Source organism: Gracilinanus agilis, chromosome 3, assembly GCF_016433145.1.
Source record: "Gracilinanus agilis isolate LMUSP501 chromosome 3, AgileGrace, whole genome shotgun sequence".
Taxonomy (NCBI): Eukaryota; Metazoa; Chordata; class Mammalia; order Didelphimorphia; family Didelphidae; genus Gracilinanus; species Gracilinanus agilis.
In genome coordinates, this window is record NC_058132.1 from 2,656,784 (window position 1) to 2,679,479 (window position 22,696).

General features: G+C 37.1%; 2 protein-coding genes and 1 non-coding gene across 3 annotated transcripts; 2 read left to right on the top strand and 1 right to left on the bottom strand.

The window, feature by feature from the left end:
- Positions 1-1,527: 1,527 nt before the first annotated feature.
- LOC123239753 (zinc finger protein 583-like) lies at positions 1,528-18,962 on the top strand. The gene is made up of 4 exons (XM_044667051.1): positions 1,528-1,563; positions 13,459-13,554; positions 14,767-14,903; positions 18,783-18,962. Exons 1-4 carry the CDS (start codon positions 1,530-1,532, stop codon positions 18,882-18,884), a joined length of 369 nt encoding a protein of 122 aa, XP_044522986.1. The 5' UTR covers positions 1,528-1,529; the 3' UTR covers positions 18,885-18,962.
- Positions 8,150-8,256, bottom strand: LOC123243329. The gene has a single exon (XR_006505877.1). It is a non-coding gene; the product is annotated as a U6 spliceosomal RNA (small nuclear RNA).
- LOC123239015 (zinc finger protein 571-like) lies at positions 15,174-17,179 on the top strand. The gene is made up of 4 exons (XM_044666287.1): positions 15,174-15,214; positions 15,821-16,222; positions 16,478-16,967; positions 17,168-17,179. The coding sequence occupies exons 1-4, from the start codon at positions 15,174-15,176 to the stop codon at positions 17,177-17,179; spliced, it is 945 nt and encodes a 314-aa protein (XP_044522222.1).
- Positions 18,963-22,696: the final 3,734 nt, after the last annotated feature.

Sequence of the window (22,696 nt, forward strand, 5' to 3'; positions counted from 1 at the left end):
TGACACATTCTGACAGTTGCTAAGCCTGCCACAAGACTGGGGAAAGTGTGGACTGACACTTGCCTTGTATGGACAAGGACTTGCTTCTCCTTTGATGAAGTAATGAGAGAAGAGTTGAGGTCTCCAAAGTACCCTTCCTCCATGGTCATTTTTTTTTAAACCCTTGTACTTTGGTGTATTGTCTCATAGGTGGAAGATTGGTAAGGGTGGGCAATGGGGGTCAAGTGACTTGCCCAGGGTCACACAGCTGGGAAGTGGCTGAGGCCGGGTTTGAACCTAGGACCTCCTGTCTCTAGGCCTGACTCTCAATCCACTGAGCTACCCAGCTGCCCCCTTCTCCATGGTCATTTTTGAATCAGATATCAGGGGATGTCCAGGGGAGAGACTAAATAGTGATCTCACCAGATATATATATATCTCAAAAGTGAGAGAGAGAGATAAGAAAAGACAGAAAAAGAGAGAGATAAACACAACAGACCTGTGCTAGAGAAGAGAACTATTGTTTTTCTTTCTTTTAGATTTTGGAGAGAGTCAGCTGATTACATTAAATGACCAGTCAATTAATAAATTATTTAAAATGAAGACATTCTGCCTCTTGAGTATTCCAGTCATTACACTGTCAGTGTCTTTCTTTTGAATTAGCTCAATCCCCAACCCCAGTTAATAAAATGTTATATTTTAAAAAGATGAATGCCCCTTCCTTTCCTCATCATACTTATCCTTTTTGTGTAACTAAGTATAAAATTACTGAATATATTCCAGTAACAAATGACATTTATCATAATGCACAGTCAGGATGTTTTGCTTATGGCACATCCTACCCAGTGGTTCCCTAAACTCTCAATGTAACATGAGACTGCACTTCTTTATTTAACTAGAATCAGAGTCTGATCCCATGTAACTATGGAAACTTCTATTCTTTTATCTAGATAAGTGTGTTTCAGCCTTTTAGGAAATTAAGTCAAGAATTCTTTTTTCTTTGTTTTCTCCTCATTAATCACTGGTAATATTTTTGCCCCTGGAAAACAATACGTGCTACTTTCTCAGGAACTCTTAAAAAAAATGTTACCAGATCAATTCTGGCACTTAGGATGAAGAGGATTTCAGATCACCTCTTTTTCTCTTCCACAGAATCTCCTACCTCACTCAGAGAGCACTTCCCACCTCCCTGATTCCATAGGGAAAGGCATTTCAGAGTAAGACACTTCTGCAGGTTTTACTCTCCCAACATGATTCTCACTTCAGACACAAAATGCCTTTGTCAGTATTCCACTGGGCTCTGAATGACTTGTCTCCAGTGCTGGCTCTGACACTCTTCAAGGTTAGGAGTTTGGGTAAATCCTTTGTGTGCTTCAGTGTCCTCCAGTCTGTTGATGAGGGTTGTACTATATGAGTTCTGAAGGTTCAGCTCTAAGTCTCATGATTTGCTGGTTTAGGGGTCAATAACATTCAAGGATGTGGCTATGGACTTCACCCAGGAGGAGTGGTGCCTATTGGATTATTCTCAGAAAGAGCTGTACCTGGAGGTCATGCTGGAGAATGTGCAGAATCTACTCTCTGTAGGTAAGGATTTCCTCTGTTATGTGGGTAACATTTCCTCTGTTAACTCTGAATCTGCCATTAAGGGAATGTCTTCATTCCAAGTCAAATTTATAGGATTTTGAGCCTTTGTCAGTGATAATAAATAAATAAACAAATAAATAAATAAATAAAAAGCAAGAGTGCTGATTTCTGCCCTGGGTTCTCCTTATGCCTGCTTTTCATAAAAAAAAGTCTTTCTAATTATGCAGTGGGAAGCTGGGACTTTCTTTTTTTACTCCTGAAAATGTTTTTTCTCTGTTTTAGATAGCTTAAGGTGAAAACTTAAACCACAGTTACAGATTTACATTCCAGAAAATAATCTAAGGAGTCATCTAGTCCAGCCTCTAATTAGACCTGAATTTTCTGTGCAAATTTTCTGATTATACCCAGGCAGCTTTTCCTTGAAGATAGGCATTGAAGGGAACCCTCTACCTGCCAAGGCTCTCCTTCCCCTTTGAGCTGAGCCTGGTCTTTAGAAAGGATTTCTTGTCATTAAGTGTTAATGGAGGAGGAAAAGCCAAGGAGGAGGCACAACAGAAGCAAAAGCTGAAACCATCCTGAGAATCTCAAAGCAACCTTAAAATGTGCTTTTAAATAATGACTAGGGTCACAGAACAAACATGGGTAAGAGTGAGGTGGCTCTCCAGAGGAAAACAACTTGAAAGTTAGGCAGAAAGGGTCTATTTTTGGGGAAAAGGGGCAACTGGAACTCTGCCCAGAGGAGTGCAAACAGTCCATCCCCCACATAATGATCTGGATTTCAGACCTAGGCACAAGCCAACTTTGAGACCTAGGGACTCTTCTTAAGCCTACATTACTAGCTCATTAGATGCCTACCCCTTGAAATACAAAGTCTTGACACAAGACTAGTGAGGCCCCAAAGTCACTTGGTCAGTTCAAGCCTGTGGTGAAGTCTCTAGCCCCAGGGCAAAGTAGCTCCCAGTTCTCTGAGCCCTGCAAGCCATCAGCAGTCTATAGAGAAGACTCAATCAGCAGTTTTCAGAGTGCCCAGTCTACAGACCATGATACCACCTTTAAAGAAATGAACCTTAAAGAAAACCAGAACTACAGCTGAGGGAAGCAGCAAGGAAAAACTGAAGTTTAAGAGAGTACTCCCTCTACCCTGAAAACAGAGCCCAACTTTGAGATAGAAGTCAAAGTTAAAAAAAAAAAAAGTGTGAAAATGCCAAAACAGCAAAATAAATATCTAACCATAGAAAATGTCTAAGTAGACCAAGAAGAGCAAGGCACAGACTCAGGCAGGGATTGGATTATGAAAGCAGCCAGATTCAACACTTTGAACAATAATGGACATTGGTCTTAAGAGGCTAGAAGAGTTCAAAAAGGAATTCAAAAATCAATTCAGAGAAGGAGAAGAAAAATGGGGAAAAGAAATTAAAGTAATGGAAAAAGGAACTAAGAGCTGAAAAAGCACATTGGTGAAGTGGCAAAAGATGCACAGAAATCCAGTGATGAAAAGAGTTTCTTTAAATGTAGTCGTCCAACTGGAAAAAGAGGGTAAAAAATCTGATGCAGAAAAGAGTTCTAGGAAAAGTAAAGTGGACTAAGTGGAAAAGGAAGATCAAAAGGTCATGGAAGAAAATCATTCTTTTAAAATTAAAGTCCTACAATAAGTCCCCAAATGACAATTCCCAGGAATGTTATAGCTAAATTTTAGAACTCCCATGCTAAGGAGAAAGTACTATGCTAAGCCAGAAAGAAAAAATTCAAATGTCATAGAGCCTTAGTGTTCATTACACAGGATCTGGCAGTTTCTACATTAAAGGATGAGAATGCTTGGAATATGATAATCTGGATGGCAGGGAAACTGGATTTACAACCTTGAATCACCAGCCATCAAGATGGACTATATTCTTTCATGGGGGGAAATGGTTATTTAATAAAATTGTGTATGTTCCTGCATTCCTGATAGAAAGAGCAGACCAAAGCAGAAAAGTGTATGTCCTAATACAAATTTCAAGGGAAACATAAAAAGGTAAAGAAGAAAGAGAAAATGTACCGAACTCAATGAGGTTGAATTATTTATATGCCTAGTGGAAAGGTGATATTTGTAACTCTTAAAATTGCTATACTTAAAATAGTACTTAGAAGAAGTATACATAGACAGAGGATGTGGTACTAAACTGTTTAGGAAGACATGCAAAAAGAGGACAGCACTCAGAGAAAAAAGAAGAGAGAAGTAGCTTGGGGCAAATTATATCAAATAAAGAGCCATGGGAAGAAAAACTATTACAGTGGAGAGGATAAAGAGGATGGTGAGAGGCAAATAGTAAAACTTAATCCTAATCAGAATCTACTTAGAGAGGGAATAACAGCCAGACTCATTGAGGTATAGAATCTTATCTTATCTTACTCTATAGAGAAATAGAAGGAGAATAAGAAAGATTGTGGAGGGAGGGGAATAATATAAGGGAAGTGGAACAGGGATAGTGATTAAAAGGCCCTAAAGAGGGGGCAGCGGGGTAGCTCAGTAGAGTGAAAACCAGGCCTAGAGATGGGAGGTCCTAGGTTGAAAACTGGCCTCAGACACTTCCCAGCCGTGTGACCCTGGGCAAGTCACTTGACCCCCATTGCCTACCCGTACCGCTCTTCTGCCTTGGAACCAGTACACAGTATTGATTTTAAGGTGGAAGGTAAGGGTTTAAAAAAAAAAAAAAAAGGCCCTAAAGAGAACTAGAACTAGGCAGAGAATAAGAAAGGTGATGGTAGGGAGGGGAATAAAGGAGGGGAAATGGGAGGAGTGATTAAAAGTGAAATGTTTGGAGGTATAGTGAGAGGAAAAAGGGTAGTATTAAAAGAGGAAAACAAGATGAAGGGGAATACGGAAATGGTAATCATAACTGTGATTGTAAATTAAATAAACTCACCCATAAAAATGGAAGCAGAAAGCTGAGTGCATTAAAAATCTGAATCCTAGCATATGTTTTTTACAAGAAACACATTTGACATACAAAAGTAGACATATAGAGAGTAAGGAGATAGAGCAGAATCTATTGGACTTCAACTAAAAGAAGAAAGCAGTAATAGCACTTACAATATCAGACAAAGCTAAATGGATCTGATTAAAAGAGATAAGGACAGTGATTACATCTTTATAAAAGGCAATATAGACAATGAGGCAATATTGATACTTAACATATATGCACGCACCAAGTAGAAACTACAGGAAAATAAGGAGGAAATTGGCAATAAAAAAATTGGCAAATAAAAATTCTGATGGGGGACCTCAATCTTCCCTCATTAGAACTAGATAAATCCAACTAAAAAATATATGAGAAAGAAGTAAAGTAAGGGAATGAAAAATTATAGAAAAGTTACATTCAATAGACAATGTGTGAAAATTGAATGGTGTGAAAAAGGAATATACCTTTTTTTCAGGATCAGATGGAGCATAAGAAAAATTAACCATGTACTAGGTCATTAAAAGCTTCACAATGAAACACAAAAAAGCAGAAATGTTGACACCTTTTCAAATCATAATGCAATAAAAGATATAATCAATGAGAGTTAATGGAAAGACAAATTAAAAATTTTATTGGAAACTAAATCTAATTCTTCAAAAGGGATGGGTCCATGAACAAATTATGGAAACAATGATTTCTTAAAAGGAGGAGATAACATACCAAAAGTTATGGGATATAGCCATAAGCATTTCATGGGGGAGAAATTTATATCCCTGAATGCTTCTAGCAATAAAATAAAGAAAAAAATAAATTGTATATGCAACTAAAAAAAGTAGAAAGAGAATAAATTAAAAATCTCCAAGTAAAGACTAAATTGGAAATCTAAAGGAAAAATTAATAAAATCGAAAGTAAGAGAATTATTGAACTAATAAATAAGATTAGGAGTTGGTTCTCTGAAAAAAAAAACAACCCAATAACAACAAATTAAATAGAGCATTGGTTAATTTGATTTAGAAAAGAAAAGAAGACTATTAAATTGCTAGTATCAAAATTGAAAAGGTTGGATTTGCTTCCAATGAGGAGGAAAAGAAAGCATTAGGAGCTCTTTTATGGCAATAAATCTGACCAATCTTGGTGAAATGAGTGAATGTTTACAAAAATATAAATTGCCCAGATTAACAAAAGAGAAAAAAGAAAAATTAAATTAGCTCATCTTAGGAAAAGAAATTGAAGAAGCCATCAATGAAAATCCCCAGAGCCAGATGGATTCACAAGTGTATTCTACCCTATACTTAAAAAATAAGTAATCCCAACACTATTTAAACTATTTGGCAACTTTGATCCAGCCATACCACTGCTGCCTTTATACCCCAAAGAGATAAAAAGACTTGGCACAAAAATATTTATAGCCACACTCTTTGCAGTGGCAAAAAAATTGAAAAATGAGGGGATGCCCTTTGATTGGGGAATGGCTGAACAAATTGTGGTATCTGTTGGTGATGTAATATTATTGTGCTCAAAGGAATGATGAACTGGAGGAATTCCATGTGAACTAGAAGGACCTCCAGGAATTGATACAAAGTGAAAGGAGCAGAACCAGGAGAACATTGTACACAGAGACGGATACACTATGGCACAATCGAATGTAATGGACTTCTGTACTAGCAGCGAGGCAATGATCCAGGACAATTCTGAGGGACTTATGAGAAAGAACACTATCCACATCCAGAGAAGGAACTGTAGGAGTAGAAACACAGAAGAAAAACAACTGCTTGATCAGATGGGTCAATGGGGATATGATTGGAGATGTAGACTCTAAAACGATCACCCTAATGCAAATATTAATAATATGGAAATAAGACTTGATCAATGACACACATAAAACCCAATGGAATTGCTCATTGCTATGGGAGGGGGGTGGAATGAGGGGAGGGAAAGAACATGAATCTATGTAACCATGGAATAACATTCTAAATTATTTAATCAAATAAAATTTTTCTCAAAAAAAATAAATAAACCATTTGGCAAAATTGGCAAAGAAAGAGTCCTACCAAATTCTGTTTTGCAAATATGATGCTGCTTACTAAGGCAGAAAGAGCAGAAACAGAGAAAGAAAACTACAGGCAAGGGGGCAGCTGGGTAGCTCAGTGGAGTGAGAGTCAGGCCTATAGACAGGAGGTCCTAGGTTCAAACCCGGCCTCAGCCACTTCCCAGCTGTGTGACCCTGGGCAAGTCACTTGACCCCCATTGCCCACCCTTACCACTCTTCCACCTATGAGACAATACACCGAAGTACAAGGGTTTAAAAAAAAAAAACAAACTACAGGCAAGTTTCCTTAATGAATATTAAATAAAATCCTAGCAAGGACACTACAGCTATACATCACTATGAATAGATGGGATTCATAACAGGGATGCAAGGATGGTTTAATATTAGGAAAACTTTCAGAATAATTGGCCATCTCAATAAACAGTCTAACAGAAACCATATAATTATCTCAATGTATAAAGAAAAGACCTTTAAACATATACAACACCTATTCCTCTTAAAACACTAGAAAGCAAAGCAATAAAAGAGCCATTCTTTAAAATAAGAAGTAGTATCCATCTAAAACCATCAGCAAATATTATCTGCAATGGAGATCAATTAGAATCCTTCCCAGTATGATCAGGATTGAAGCAAGGATGCACATTATCATCACTATTATTTATTACTGTACTAGAAATGTTAGCTTTATCAATGAGAAAAGAAAAAGTAATTGAAGACGTTAAAGTAAGCAATGAGCAAACTAAACTATCACACTTTGCGGAAGATATACTTAGAGAATCCTAGACAATCAACTAAAAATTAGTCAAATCTGGGCATCTACTTGCCAAGACAAATTCAGGAATTATATGAACATAACTACAAAAAATTCCCAATAAATAAAACTAGATCGAAACCATTGGAAAAATATCAATTGCTCATATTTAAGATGAGCTGATATAATAAAAATGACCATCCTACCTAAATTAATTTACTTATTCAGTGCTATACCTATCAAAGTACCAAAACACTTCTTTTTATAGAATTAGAAAAAATTATTACAAAGTTCATCTGGAAGAACAAAAGATCAAGAATATCAAGGGAACTAATGGGGGAAAAAATGTGAAGGATGGGGACCTAGCATTACCAAGTCTCAAACTATATACTATAAAGCAGTGATCATCAAAACTATAGGGTACTGGCTTAGAGATAGAAGGGTGGATCAATGGAATAGAGTAGTGGTAAGTGACAATAGCAAGATAGTGTTTGATAAACCCAAAGATCCCAGCTTTTGGGGTAAGAACCTACTAGTTGACAAAAACTGCTGGGAAAATTAGAAAACAGTTTGGGAGAAATTAGGCTTAGATCAACATCTCACATCCTATGCCAAGATTAACTCAGAGTGGGGTAAATGACTTAAATATAAAGAGGGAAATCATAAACAAATTAGGTGAATAATAGTATATTTGTCAGATCTATGGGAAAGGAGGGGATTTAAGACCAAGCAGTAGATAGAGAACACTACAAAATGTTAAATGAATAATTTTGATTATATTAAATTTTTTTTCAATCCTGATAGTTCTTTATTGTCTATAATGATATTTGCTATGGAAAGTTAATTTGTTCTAGATGTTCACGAATTTGCATGTCATCCTTGCGCAGGGGCCATGCTAATCTTCTCTGTATCGTTCCAATTTTAGTATATGTGCTGCTGAAGCAAGCACTTGATTATATTAAATTTAAAAATTTCTGTACAAATGAAACCAATGCAACCAAAATTAGAAGAGAAACAAAAATTAAGAAAAAATCTTTATACCAAAAACCTCTGACAAAGGTCTCATTTCTCAAATTTATAAGGAATAAAGTCAATTGTACAAAAAACCAAGCCATTCCCCAATTGACAAATGGTCAAGGGACATGAATAGGCAGTTTTCAGATAAAGAAATCAAAACTATCAATAAGCACATGAAAAAGTGTTTTAAATCTCTCATTATTAAAGAAATGCAATTCAAAATAATGCTGAGGTACACCTTATACCTAGCAGATTGACCAATATAACAGTAAAGGAAAAAAATAAATGTTGGAAGTGTTGTGGCAAAATTGGAACACTAATGCATTGCTGGTGGAGTTGTGAATTAATCCAGCCATTCTGGAAGACAGCATGGAATTATGCGCAAAGAGTTTTAAAAGAATACATACCCTTTGGTCCAGCAATACCACTGCCGGTTTTGTACCCCAAAGAGATAATAAGGAAAAATACTTATGCAAAATATTCATAGCTGTGTTTTTTGTGGGGGCAAAAAACTGGAAAATGAAGGGATGTCCCACAGTTAGGGAATGGCTAAATAAATTGTGGTATATGACAATGATAAAATATTATTGCGCTGTAAGGATCGATGATCTAGAGCAGAGATGGGCAAACTTTTTAAAGAGGGGCCAAAGGAAAGGTAATGCTCATCTGTCAGTCTGTTCAAAGTTTCATTGTATTGTATCCTACTCATTGTATTTGTCAGAATCTGAAATGAGCGGAACCAGATGAACATTGAAACAGAAAGTAAAATACCGTGGAACAATCCAGTGTGATGGACTTTGCTACTAGTAGCAATGCAACAAGCCTAGACACTCCTGAGGGCTTATGGGAAAGAATGCTGACCACATTGAGAGAAAGAACTGTGGGGGTAAAAATGTGAAAGCAAAACATTTGATATCACTTATCAAATGTATATATGGGTATGTGACTTGGGGTGTAGGCTTTAAAAAATCGCTCTATAGCCAAAATGAATAAAATGGAAATAGGTATCAAGTTATTTGTACAACCCAGTGGAATTGCTTGTTGGCTCTGGGAATGGGGAGGGAGAGAAAATGAATCATGGAAACATGGGGAAATATTTTAAAATTAAAATTAAAATAAAATAAATTAGTTTAAATAAGTAATAACTTTATTTATTTGTTTATTTTAGCCCCTTAACTTCTATGTATTGGCTCTTAAGTGGAAGAGTGGTAAGGGTGGGCAATGGTGGTCAAGTGACTTGCCCAGGGTCACACAGCTAGGAAGTGTCTGAGGCCGGATTTGAACCTAGGACCTCCCTTCTCTAGGCCTGACTCTCAATCCACTGAGCTACCCAGCTGCCCAATAAGTAATAATTTTAGCAAAGTTGCAGGACACAAAATAAACCCTCATAAATCATCAGCATTTCTATATATTTCCAACAAAGTTTAGCAGAAAGAATTAGAAAGAGAAATTCCATTTAAAATGACTTGAGAATATAAAATACTTGGGAATCTATTTACCAAGACGAAGACAGGAATTACATGAACACAATTATAAAACATTTTTCACACAAATTAAGTCAAATCTAAACAATTAGAAAAGCATTAATTGCTCATATGTATAGCAAGCTTAGTATGATAAAAATAATAATTCTACCTAAATTAATTTACTTATTCAGTGCCATACTTATCAAACTACCAAAAAGTTATCTTGTAGAACTAGAAAAAATAATTACAAAATACATCTGGGAGAACAAAAGATCAAGAATATCAAGGGAATTAATGGGAAAAAAAGTAAAGAATGGTGGCCTTGCACAACCGGATCAAACAGTGGACTATAAAACAGTAATCATCAAAGCAATCTGGTAGTAGGTAAGCAATAGAAGGTGGATCAGTGGAATAGATTAGGGGTAAATGACCTCAACAATCTAGTGTTTCATAAACCCAAAGATCCCAGCTTTTGGGATATGATCACACTTTTTTACAAAAACTGCTGGGAAAACTGGAAAATGATATGGCAAAAATTAGGTATGCACCAATAGCTCACATATTATATTAAAATAGGTCAGTATGGGCATGTGATTTAGATATAAAGTGTGATATTATAAGAAAATTCAGGGAACATAGAATTGTTAATCTATGAGATCTATGGAGAAGGGAAGAATTTATGACCGAATAAGAGATAGAGAACATTACAAGATATAAAATTGTAATAATTAAAATGGGTTTGACAAATATAAGCATTTAAAAAATTGTTGTGGTCACTGTTTATAATAATGAATTCTTAAGTCAACAGGCTATTAGTAGCTTTAATAGCTTTATTACAGCAAGGTAGAAATAGTAAGGGGGGAAATGTAGGAAGGAGGTAGAAGATATTGCATAGGTAAATTAACTAAATCTGGATCTGAGTGCCTCACCAAAAGAGTGTCCCACCAAAGACAGAGGAGCCAAAAGGCCAGTGTCTCCGGCCAGGGTCTCCTCAACCAAAGCAAGTCAAGTCAAGCGCCTCGAGCCACGAATGCAGAAGAATCCCTCTTTCAGCAAAAGCCACCAATGCAGCAGAATGAAATCTAATGTAGAGACACCAACTCAAAAGTCCTCCCTCTGCAAGAGCTACTAATGCAGTTGAATTACTTAAAATGCCCTTGGCTGACTTATTTTTAAGCTATTTTCTCAATATCACGGGCTATCACATCTCAGGAACCAATCAAAGTTTCTTAATTTGCCTGGCATTGCCTGTGCATGTTGGATTCACCTCCCATCCTCCGAAGGTGTGAACTTCTATCAAAAGGATCCTTCGTTCCTGACTGATTAAGTTAAAAGGGTAGAGCACTTCAAGTTCTTGATTGATTAAGATTTTTAAAAAATTCCCTTTTGCAGAAAGAATAATTTTGACTTTATTAAATTTAAATTTTTTTGTATAAACAGAACTAATGTAACCTAGATTAGAAGAAAAACAACAAAGTGGGAAGAATTGTTTTTTAACAGATTTTTTCTGATCTTATTTCTCAAATATATAAAGGACTAAGTCAAATTTATAAGAATCCACGTCATTCCCCAACTGACAAATGGTGAAAGGCTATAAATAAGCAGTTTTCAGATGAAGAAATTGAAACTCTCAATAATCATGGGAAAAATTTTTCTGAAAGCTTCTTGATTAGAGAAATAAAAGACCTCTGAGGTACCACCTCAGCCCAAACAGATTGGCCACTGTGACAGTAAAGGAAAGTGACAAAGGTTAGAGGGGATGTGGCAAAATTGTGACACAACACATTGCTGATGGACTTGTGAATTGATCAATCCATTCTGGAGATGTATACCTTTCGATCCAGTGATACCACCACTAGGTCTGTACCCAAAAGAGATCAGAAAAATAGGGAAATGATCTACTTGTAGGAAAATATTTGGACCTGCTCTTTTAGTGGTAGCAAAGAATTGGAAGTTAAGAGGATATCTATCAGTTGACGAATGAATGAACAAATTGTGCTATATGATGGTGATGGGATATTATTGTACTATAAGAAATGATGGCCAGGATTATTTCAGCAAGAGCTGGAAAGACCAACATGAACTGATGCAGTGAAATAAGCTAAACCACGAGAACATAGTAACAGTAATATTGTGGAATGATCAACTGTGATAGACTTGGCAATTCTCAGCAATATAATGATCCAGTATAATTCTGAGGGACTTATGAAAAAGAAAGCCTCCAGAAAAAGAAATGTTCATGTTGGAATGCAGATGAAAGCCTAAAATTTTTCACTTGTTTATTTGGTTTTTTATTTTGAGGTTGTGGTTTCATATGCTTATTCACTTACAAAAATAAACAATATGGAAATAAAATTAAAAAAGAAGAATCAAACTGTAGCTCATAGCCCCTAATTCTGCCTCGTCTAGCAAGTTTATCTTTATTCCTCCTTCATTCTTCCCTCCAATCTAGGCCAGATGATAGGAATGGAAAGGAAGGGAATAAGCATTTCAAAATACCTGCTCTATGACCTCTCCTGGGTAAAGGAGCTCATAATTAGTATTAATTTCACAGCATCGTGGTGAGTTTGATACTCTTATTGTCCTCAATTGATAGTTGAGGCAACTGAGCCAAACAGAAGTTAAATAACTTGCCCAGGAGTACCCATTTGCCATTTCTCTGAGGCTGAATTAAATTTGTTTTTCTCACTTCAGGTTCTGACCCTTTAGCCCTTCACTACCAGCTACCTTTAATTTCCAGAAAATGGAGATTATGGAATGTGTCCAACCTTCTATTACTAGAGATAAATAAAGATGGAATATTCTGATTGCAAATGGTTTCCATGATCTCTGACCCCCTGCAAATGTCCCAATAGTGAATACAACAAAAGCCATTCTGTAGCCCTTACTTGCATGTCCTCTTTTCTTTAAGATGTAAGAGGCAGAATGTGTAAGGGGTTGGATTAAATTATTTAAGAGTATGGTCACCAGGAATTTAATTACTCATTTCCAAATGATTTTTATGGTAATTTATTTACAAAATAGAGGGAAGGAGTGAAAGTAGAGAAATGAGAAGAGGGCAGAGTAAGAGATCTAGCTTAACAAGCTAGACTATGTGCTCAAGTCCTGGCTTACTCCAGCAGGGCTCTAGTAGCCTCAGAGGGCCTAAGTGTCAATAAACAAAGGTTTTAGCCAAGAGGCCTTCTCCAGATGAGGGGCCCTTCCAGAGGATAGTACCTCCAGGAAAAAGCCAAGGAAGGGAGTCAGCCTTTTTCACTCACCCACATGGTAGTTCTAAGGAGAAATATAAAGCAATCCAAGGTCCTCAGCCAGAGCTCCTCTAGGGTCCAGTTCAAGGAAAAAGGCCTCTTCACAGGAAGTTCTTGCCACTTATAAAGACCATTCCTTTCATCATTTCCTGTGCCTTCCTTCCACTTTATGTGTACCAATTACAGCTAAAGCTTTGCTTAGGACTACCCAGGGGGGCAGTCAGTTGATTCTGATTCGTTACCCAGTATCACACACATGGGTCACAGACCTCCCTACACTTAAAGATAAGGGGGGGGGTGTGTATACACTTCTGGTGATTAAATCTAAAAATGAGCAGGAGAGAGTTAATCCCATCTTCACAAAGAGGACCATATTTTCAATTTTTCTCTCTTGATCCCTTCCTTCTCTCTTATGCCCAGGGCTTCCAGTTCCTAGAGAAATTTTTCTCTCCTATTTTCAGCAAGGGGAAGCACCATGGCTACTAGAGCAAAAAGGCACAAGGAGCTCTTGTCCAGGTAAGTGAGGTGAAAGCAGGTGTATAAGGGATGTTATCCCAAAAGACTTTTGTCTGTTGTAGTGAAGGGAGTGCTATACTTGGGGGCTAGCAGACCACCACTGAAGCATGCTGTTCATTTCCTGAGAGATGGATGATTGACTCAGTAAAGAGTGTGAGACATAATATAGGGTAGATTGTAAAATAAGATGAATATTTAGTATGTCTGTACTAAGTGGTGTAATATCTTTGCATCTGTAGAGAAAAGAAGAAAACTTATATTCCACTTTGAAAATTATTTCCTAAAGTTAAAAAGAGTGAAGTTGTTTCTCTGCTTAGTATATAAAATTTATCAAGAATGACTATGTGGGGGGGTATCTGGATAGCTAAGTGAATTGAGAGCCAGGCCTAGAGATGGGAGGTCCTAGGTTCAAATCTGGCCTCAGACACTTCCCAGCTGTGTGACCCTGGGCAAATCACTTGACCCTCATTGCCTACCCTTACCAGTATTCTGCCTTGGAGCCAATACTGTGTATTGGCTCCAAGACAGAAGGTAAGGATTTAAAAAAAAAAAAAAAGAATGACTATGTGATAGTGCATCCAATATGATAAGAACAGAATATCTGGAAGATTACCTGAGATCCACAAAATTATAAGAATAATTCAAATCCGGCCTCAGACACTTCCCAGCTGTGTGACCCTGGGCAAGTCACTTGACCCCCATTGCCTACCCTTACCACTCTTCTACCTATAAGTCAATACACAGAAGTTAAGGGGTTAAAATAAAAAAAAATTAAAAAAAAAAAAGAATAATTGATGAGTGACTTTTTAGGAAAGATAGAAAGAGCAAAGGAGAAACACTGTCCAATACTGTGGACAAAGCATGTTCAGACACAGAATTTGAGTTGTAGTCTAGCTGCAAGGAAATTGATTAGGTCATTCCTCCATTCTTTATACATGACATGAGTTGAGAAGTATAATGAGAATTGTGCGCCTGCCCGTGTCACAGTTCCATTGTGAGGTTTCAGTGTTATTATAAAAATCTAAAATTATCCATCTTGCAGATATGATGAAATGGGGTATCCAAAGACTGGTTCTGCTTCTTTAATTTTGAAAATGAAATAGAATAAAAATCCATTTACTTTATGCCATCAGAGGAAAGAACTTATATTGCTCTGTTGTGTGTGTGTTTCCTCCTTCCTTCTGTGTTTATGTCATCATTTGTTTCCTTCAGAGGCAGAGACTAATTTTGACGTCAAGGAGATGTCTACAAGACTGAGCCTTTTTTTAGAAGGATGTGGCCCCCAAAGATGCATGAATAAGGGTCCCTGTGACTTCATTTTGAGAGAAATCTGTAACTCTAATATCAAGGTAAATAAAAATCAAAAGACCGATGGTGAATTTGATGAAACTACAGAGAAATTCACCCAATATTCAGCCCTAAATCATTACATGAAATTGACCTCAGGAAATGACTGTTGTCAAGATAGTGAATACAGCAAATGCTTTCCTGCAGAATTAGAACTTATTCATTCAGTTCAGAAACCTCCTGAAATACCCTGGTATCAAGGTAACTTAGGGGGAATGGCCTTTGGCTGGAGTTTAGACTTCATTAAATATCCAAATATTAAATCTGTAGAGATGGTTTCTGTGAGTAATAAGGGTGGGAGACCTTTCAGTGAGTACTCTGAGGTTTGTTCACATCAAATAATACACTCTGGAAAGAAACCTTATGATTGTAAATACTGTGGAAAGACTTTTACAGAAAGGAGTTCTTTTGCCAGACACCAGAGAATCCACACTGGAGCAGAACCTTATGAATGTAAACAGTGTGGAAAAACTTTCACAGAGAGGGGCTCTCTTGCTGCCCATCAGAGAATCCACACTGGAGAGAAACCTTATGAATGTAAACAATGTGGAAAGACTTTCACACAGAGAGGCCAACTTACTGTACATCAGAGAATCCACTTGGGAGAGAAACCTTATATATGTAAACACTGTGGAAAGGCTTTCACTCAGAAGAGCCATGTTGCTGCCCATCAGAGAATCCACACAAGAGAGAAACCTTATGAATGTAAACAATATGGAAAGGCTTTTGCAGAAAGGGGCCAGCTTATTGCACATCAGAGAATCCACTTGGTAGAGAAACCTTATAAATGTAAATACTGTGGAAAGGCTTTCACTCAGAGGAGCCATGTTGCCGCCCATCAGAGAATCCACACTCGAGAGAAACCTTATGAATGTAAACACTGTGGAAAGACTTTCACAGTTAGGGACTCTCTTGCCAGACATCAGAGAATCCACACCGGAGAGAAACCTTATGAATGTAAACACTGTGGAAAGACTTTCACAGATAGGAGCTCTTTAGCCAGACACCAGAGAATCCACACTGGCGAGAAACCTTATGAATGTAAACAATGTGGAAAAGCTTTCACTCTGAGAGGCCAACTTACTGCACATCAGAGAATCCACTCGGGAGAGAAACCTTATGAATGTAAACACTGTGGAAAGGCTTTCACACAAAGGGGCCATCTTGATAAACATCAGAAAATCCACACTGGAGAGAAACCTTATGAGTGTAAACAATGTGGAAAGGCTTTCACATGGAGGAGTAGTCTTGCTAAACATCAGCGAATCCATACTGGAGAGAAACCTTATGAATGTAAAAAATGTGGAAAGGGTTTCACATGGTGGAGTGATCTTATTAAACATCAGAGAATTCACACTGGTGAGAAACCTTATGAATGTAAACAATGTGAAAAGGCTTTTGCAGAGACAAGTTCTCTTGCCAGGCATCAGAGAATCCATTCTGGGGAGAAACCTTATGAATGTAAACAATGTGGAAAGGCTTTCACATTGAGAGGCCAGCTTACTGCACATCAGAGAATCCACTCGGGAGAGAAACCTTATGAATGTAAACACTGTGGAAAGGCTTTCACACATAGTGGCCATCTTAATAAACATCAGAGAATCCACACTGGAGAGAAACCTTATGAATGTAAACAATGTGGAAAGGCTTTCACATGGATTAGTAGTCTTGCTAAACATCAGCAAATCCATACTGGAGAGAAACCTTATGAATGTAAACAATGTGGAAAGGGTTTCATATGGTGGAGTGATCTTGCTAAACATCAGAGAATCCACACTGGTGAGAAACCTTATGAATGTAAACAGTGTGGAAAGGCTTTTGTAGAGAGGGGCCATCTTTCCAGACATCAGAGAATCCACACAGGAGAGAAACCTTATGAATGTAAAGAATGTGGAAAGGCTTTCACACGGAGGGGTCATCTTGCCAGACATCAGAGAATCCACACAGGAGAGAAACCTTATGAATGTAATGAATGTGGAAAGGCTTTCACATGGAGCAGCGATCTTGCTAAACATCAGAGAATCCACACTGATGAGAAACCTTATGAATGTCAACAATGCGAAAAGGCTTTTACATGGAATATCTCTTGCTGCCCATCAGAGAATCCACACTGGCAAGAAACCTTATGAATGTAAACAATGTGGAACAGCTTTCACATGGAGGAGTGATCTTGCTCAGCATCAGAGCATCCACACATAAGAGAAACTAAGAATATAATCAATTTGGATATACTTTCACATAAAGCTCCACTGTTGCTTCATATCAGAAAATCTGGTGAGAAATCTCATGAGTGAGACTGATCTTACAGTTGGCATGCTTAGCTTGTTTAACTTGAGGATCCACACTAGAGAGAATCTTTAGGAATATGATGAATGTGGTTAGGCCTTCAATCAACAATCATCTCATATTCCCAAGCAAGAACTCCTTTTGGATAGAAATCTTATTACTGTCATGAATGAAGAAAGACGTTGGCATAGAGAGTCCAGAGCTTGTTCAGTATGAGAAAATTTCCAGATGCATTCCCTGTGGGAAGGCCTTGAGCTAGAGATCATCTCTTACTTCATTTCAGAGGATTCATAGTGCAGAAAAACCTAATGAATGTTCTCAAGTTGTATGTTTTCCTCTGGAAGAAGGTGATCACTATTATATAGAGAAATGTAAATTATAATAAGTCTGATGTGCCATCCCACATTTATTAGATTGGCTAATAAGACAGAAAAGGAAAATGACAAAAGTTGGAATAGATATAGATATGAGATACTAATGAACGGTTGAATGGAGTCGTGAACTGATTCAACCATTTTGGAGAGAGCAATTTTGAACTATGTCAAAAGGCCATTAAGAAACAAAAAAGAAAAGGACCTATATGTATTTTTAAAAAAAGAAACACTTAAAGCTGGTCTTTTTAGGGGTGATGAAAGAATTGGGAAGTAAAAGGAAGCTCATCAATTGAGAATTGGCTGACTAAATAGTGGTATATGATTGTAATGGAATACTATTGTTTCATAATTAATGAGGAGGCACTCATAAAACCTGGAAAGACTTGAGAACTGATGCAGACTGATTTTAGCAGAACCAGGAGAACATTGCACATTGTGACAGCAATATTGTATGCAGAACAACTGTGAATTAAGCTATTCTCAACAATACAATGATCCAAAACAATCCCAAAGGAAACGTAATAAAAATTTTATCTTTCTAGGGAAAGAACTGATGGAGTCTGAATTCAGACCAAAGAAAAAATTTTTCTACTTTAATAATTTTTGTTTTGTTTGTTTGAGTTTAGTTCCATAGAAGGATCATTATGGAAAAATATTTTATAGTATTGCTTATGCAAAATCTATATCAGATTGCTTAACAACAACTAGGTGTAGGGGAGAAAATCCAAGACTCAAAAAAATTTAAATATTGAATATTATTTTTACACATAATTGTCAAAAAATAAAATATGAAATGATGGAGGAGAAGAGTTATGTGATCAGTAGTGAACAACATTCTTTTTGGAATTAAGGGGTGTACAGGGAATGATTACAGAAAATGCTTCACCTTGAGCTCATACTTGATTATACACTGGACATATTATGCTGGAGATTAGATTCAGTGTCTCCAATTCACTAGGAATGGTGTTTTGCTGTAGCATAGACTTCATATACTGTCCCACAGAGGAGATCTCATTAAACACCCCAAATTTCATACTCTGCAAAAAATACTACAGTGATAAGGATTTTTTCTCTGAAATCCTAATTCTTGTTATTCTTCCTTACTATTTGTTGGCATTCTATTACAGTTTTTTTTAGCCATTCCCTAATTAATTGGCACTTACTTATTTCCTTTTTTTTTTTTTTTTTAATTTTTGTTTTTGTTTTTGCTGGCACATATAGATCTTACCAAACAGAATAAGAGTACAGGGGGAAGATGTGGAACGGATAGGGGGCCTAATCCCTACTATTCAGACCATTCTCTCCAAGGACTCAAGCTCATGATGCAATTGGGTGATTTCTGGGTCTGAGAAGAAGTCCAATCCCTATGATGAAGTAATAAGGGAGAATTTGAGGTGTCCAAGTCCAACTTGTCTCTTGAAATATCAACTAATACAGTTGAGCTGTCAAGCTAAAGAGAAACAGGACACAACTCCATAAGCAAGAGGCAAGGCAGCCTCTTTTCTGGAGATGGTGGTGAAGAAATCACATTTTTTGGTTATGGGGATCTCATACCTCCATTGAGAAACCATACTATCCTTGGAAAAATAGCCTCATATTCTTTATTGGCTAAAATTTGAATGCTACCCAATAAAACATTTCTCTAAGATGAGCAAAGTTCTAATTACTCCTCCCTCTGATAATTACTTTCCTTCTAATCAACGAGTCATTATAATGGAGAAGGGGATAAGAATTTTACTTGCTCTTATAACTCACCAGGAAACAAGGAGATTTAAGCAAATCTCTTCAATTTTCTCCTTTCAAATATAGCCAATTAAATATTTAATGGGTCATAACATTATCATTTTCATACAATATTAAATGATACAATATTGTACATTGTATTATGTTGTCATATTTTAATAGATTATGTTCTCTAATGCTATGTTATTAATTATATTATAATAATTATCGCATAATATCATAATTTTATGATAACCCAAACAAATTATTTTATTATTTCCAGAAGGGATAGTCAAATAGCTTTAAAATGAAACACAATGCTTCAGAATTAGATTTATAACTGAAATTAGAATTGAAATTCATGAAATAATGCTTGATATAATTAAAACATATGATCAACAGGACTGATAAAATACATGGTGTTTTTCAAATATGTATTTTTTCACTTTTTAAAAAATTTTATAATCTAATAACACCCAGATTATAAGAGAAGCTGTTTTTCTACAGCATATCTTTATAAGGGTTTTCAGAATTTCACCTTTTCATAAACAATATATCGAGTTTGAAATCTGAAACAAAAGTATCAAATTACCTTATGCAGAATTACTGCTATTTATTGCCCTTTACATTTTAAATCACATCTAAAACCCTATATAAGGCTATCTAATATGAACATTCTATTAAAGCAACAATAATAGTAGCAATAGGAGCAACTAGGTGCCTTACTGGATGGAGTAACAGGGGTAGTAGAGACAGGAGGTGCTGGGTTCAAATCTGGCCTCAGACACTTCTTGGCTGTGACTCTAGGCCCGTCACTTAACCCCATTGCTTAGCTCTTACCACTCTTCTTCCTTGAAATGAATATACAATATTACTTCCAAGAAGGGAGGTAAGGATTTAAAATATAATAATGATAGCAATAACAAGGATTAGCGTTTATATATTGTTTGTCATAAACAAGTAGGATATTTTGCAGTATTATAGTTCTTCCTGAAAACTGTTAGCATTTGAAAAGAAAGAAAAAAAATCTCATTTTATCAGTAATCAGTTTCAAAATTCCCAGCTAACTATAGCTTTATCCCTATTTCCTTTCAAAGGGTTGGGTCAATTTTTGTTCCTGTCCAAAGGCCTGATCAAATCTTTTGCATTCATTTAAATCCATCCCTAAACCTCTCCCTATCTCCCAGGCTTTTCAGGGAAGCAGCTTCACATTGAACCTCCCCCCAGCTTCAGGACCCCACAAATTTCCAGCAAAAATTTTACAGAGGGCAACCACGTGAAGTTTACTACATGAAAACTATACATGTCCTCCTTCATATTTTGATCTGAGCCTTCTCTTAACAATCACATCCTAAGTGGTTTATGGAAGTAATACATCTATTTCTTGTTTTTAAATGCTTACCTTCTATCTTAGCATCCATACTGTGTATTGGTTCCAAGACAGAAAAATAGTAAAGGGTTAGAGGGAGGAGGAGGTTAAGGTACTTACCCAGGGTCACACAGCTAGGAAGTGTCTGAGACTAGATTTGAACCCAAGACCTCTCATCTGTAGGCCTGGTGCTCTATTCCCTGAACCATCTAGGTGGCCCTACTTCACTAGTTCTTCATTTCTTTCATGTTTGCTCATTTCCTACCTTCCCACATTTGGGAATGGAGTAGAGACTCTTAATTTTAAAGCTTTTTACGTTCCCCTCTAAGCTTCCCATTCTTACTAGGTCTTTTCACCTCCTAACCTAGCAGCTTTTCTTATCTCGTATTGTCAAATTTTCAAAACATCAGTTAAATTAATTTAGTAAACATTTTTCCATTATAGCCACAGTGAAACACAATATGCTTACCAGAAAGACCAGCTTTCCTAAGGGACCTTTTTAATCCCTGAGCTTATTAAACAAATATGTATTTATTTTTGCATTAAAAGTCACGGAAAACATCTTCATACCTTTACTAAATTCCATTTGTCCCTGTTTTTACTAGGTTAGCTGAGCTGACTGTCTTTGAAATGTCTTGTCCTCTGGTTCTTTTGATTTACATCCCTAGCAGGAAAGCTTTAAGGGATTCTAATCTGATTCTGGCATGGCACAGCCCATGAGTGCAAAGAACAACAAAGAAAATGGAGGAATGGTTTCCTCATACGCATCCTCTTCTAGAGTCCAGAAGATCCTCGTGTGGGGGTGAAATTAGTCTTAGTGATTAAGTTGTAGCCCCAATTAAGTATCTTTATAACCCCAGGAATGAGAAAAGAGTTCGGCTCTTTGGGATGAGAGAAATTGTGATTCCTCAGCGCTGGAATGTGACTGGGGAAGATCCACTTTCTTGCCCCCCCTTAAAACCTGTGGCTTGCTAAAGTAAAGCAGTCAGTCATCGGGAGCCAGAACACCTGAAGGCCCCCCTTCAGCCAAGCTTGTTACACATCTGCGCTCCGGAGATGGGGCGTCTTTGAAACACTACCGTCTGCCATTTTGTTTGCTCTCCTCCCTGGTCCCAGCCAAGACACGTCTGTAAACAACAAACACTTTTTGTCCTGAATCGACAGACTTTGGCCGGGCAGCATGTCAGTTCCCTGAGCTGTCCCAAGGGAAAGTCATGACCTACTTTCTCTCCAAAGTAAAAAGAAACCGAGAAAAACTCCTTGTTTCTAGGCAGCACGGAATGTGACAGGAACATCCTGGCTTCGATGACATCGTAGAGATGGTCTGACTCCAAACTTAACTGTTCCCACCTTGTCCGTTTGGAGATGACTCCCAGGACGGTGCGATCAGCACGTGTCAGAAGACATGAAAATGGAACTATGAGGGCGACGTTAGGTGAACCGAAACCAAAGTCTCGTATCCCCCTCCCCCTTTTCTCCCTATAAATTAGGGTCGAACTTGCCTCTTCTTGGGCATTCTTCCTCTGGAGAACATCCCCGGGTGCTGCTGTCCTCAGCAAGGCTGAATCTGCATTCTGTCTGCCTCTCGGGGCGGTGACGAAAAGGGGAATGCCTTGCCCAGAGAGGAATCCCCAATTTCCAGCATTCATATACTGTTTGGTAGACATTCTAGGGCAAAGTTCTCTACCAAGTGACCTTTTTTTAAAAATGAAATATCTTTTATTGGCATTCTTGATATAACTTCAAATACACAGACCCATGTAAATTTAAAGTAAATTTGATTTTTATTGTCAGAAATTAAGATTTTATTTCTTGTAGCAGTCCTTTTTGACAGATGGGAATGCCTGTTCTTTCCTCTTATAGAGGGTAACTTTATTTTTGATAGTATATAACCAAGTGACATTTCTTTTGAAGGGCTTTAGAGGACTTGCTGACTGTCAGATTCTTATCTGACTTGGCTTGAATTTCAGAGCTCAAGGTTAGATGTAATCCCATCTGTAATCATATTTGCCCAATACCAGGAATTACCACATTTTCATTTCAC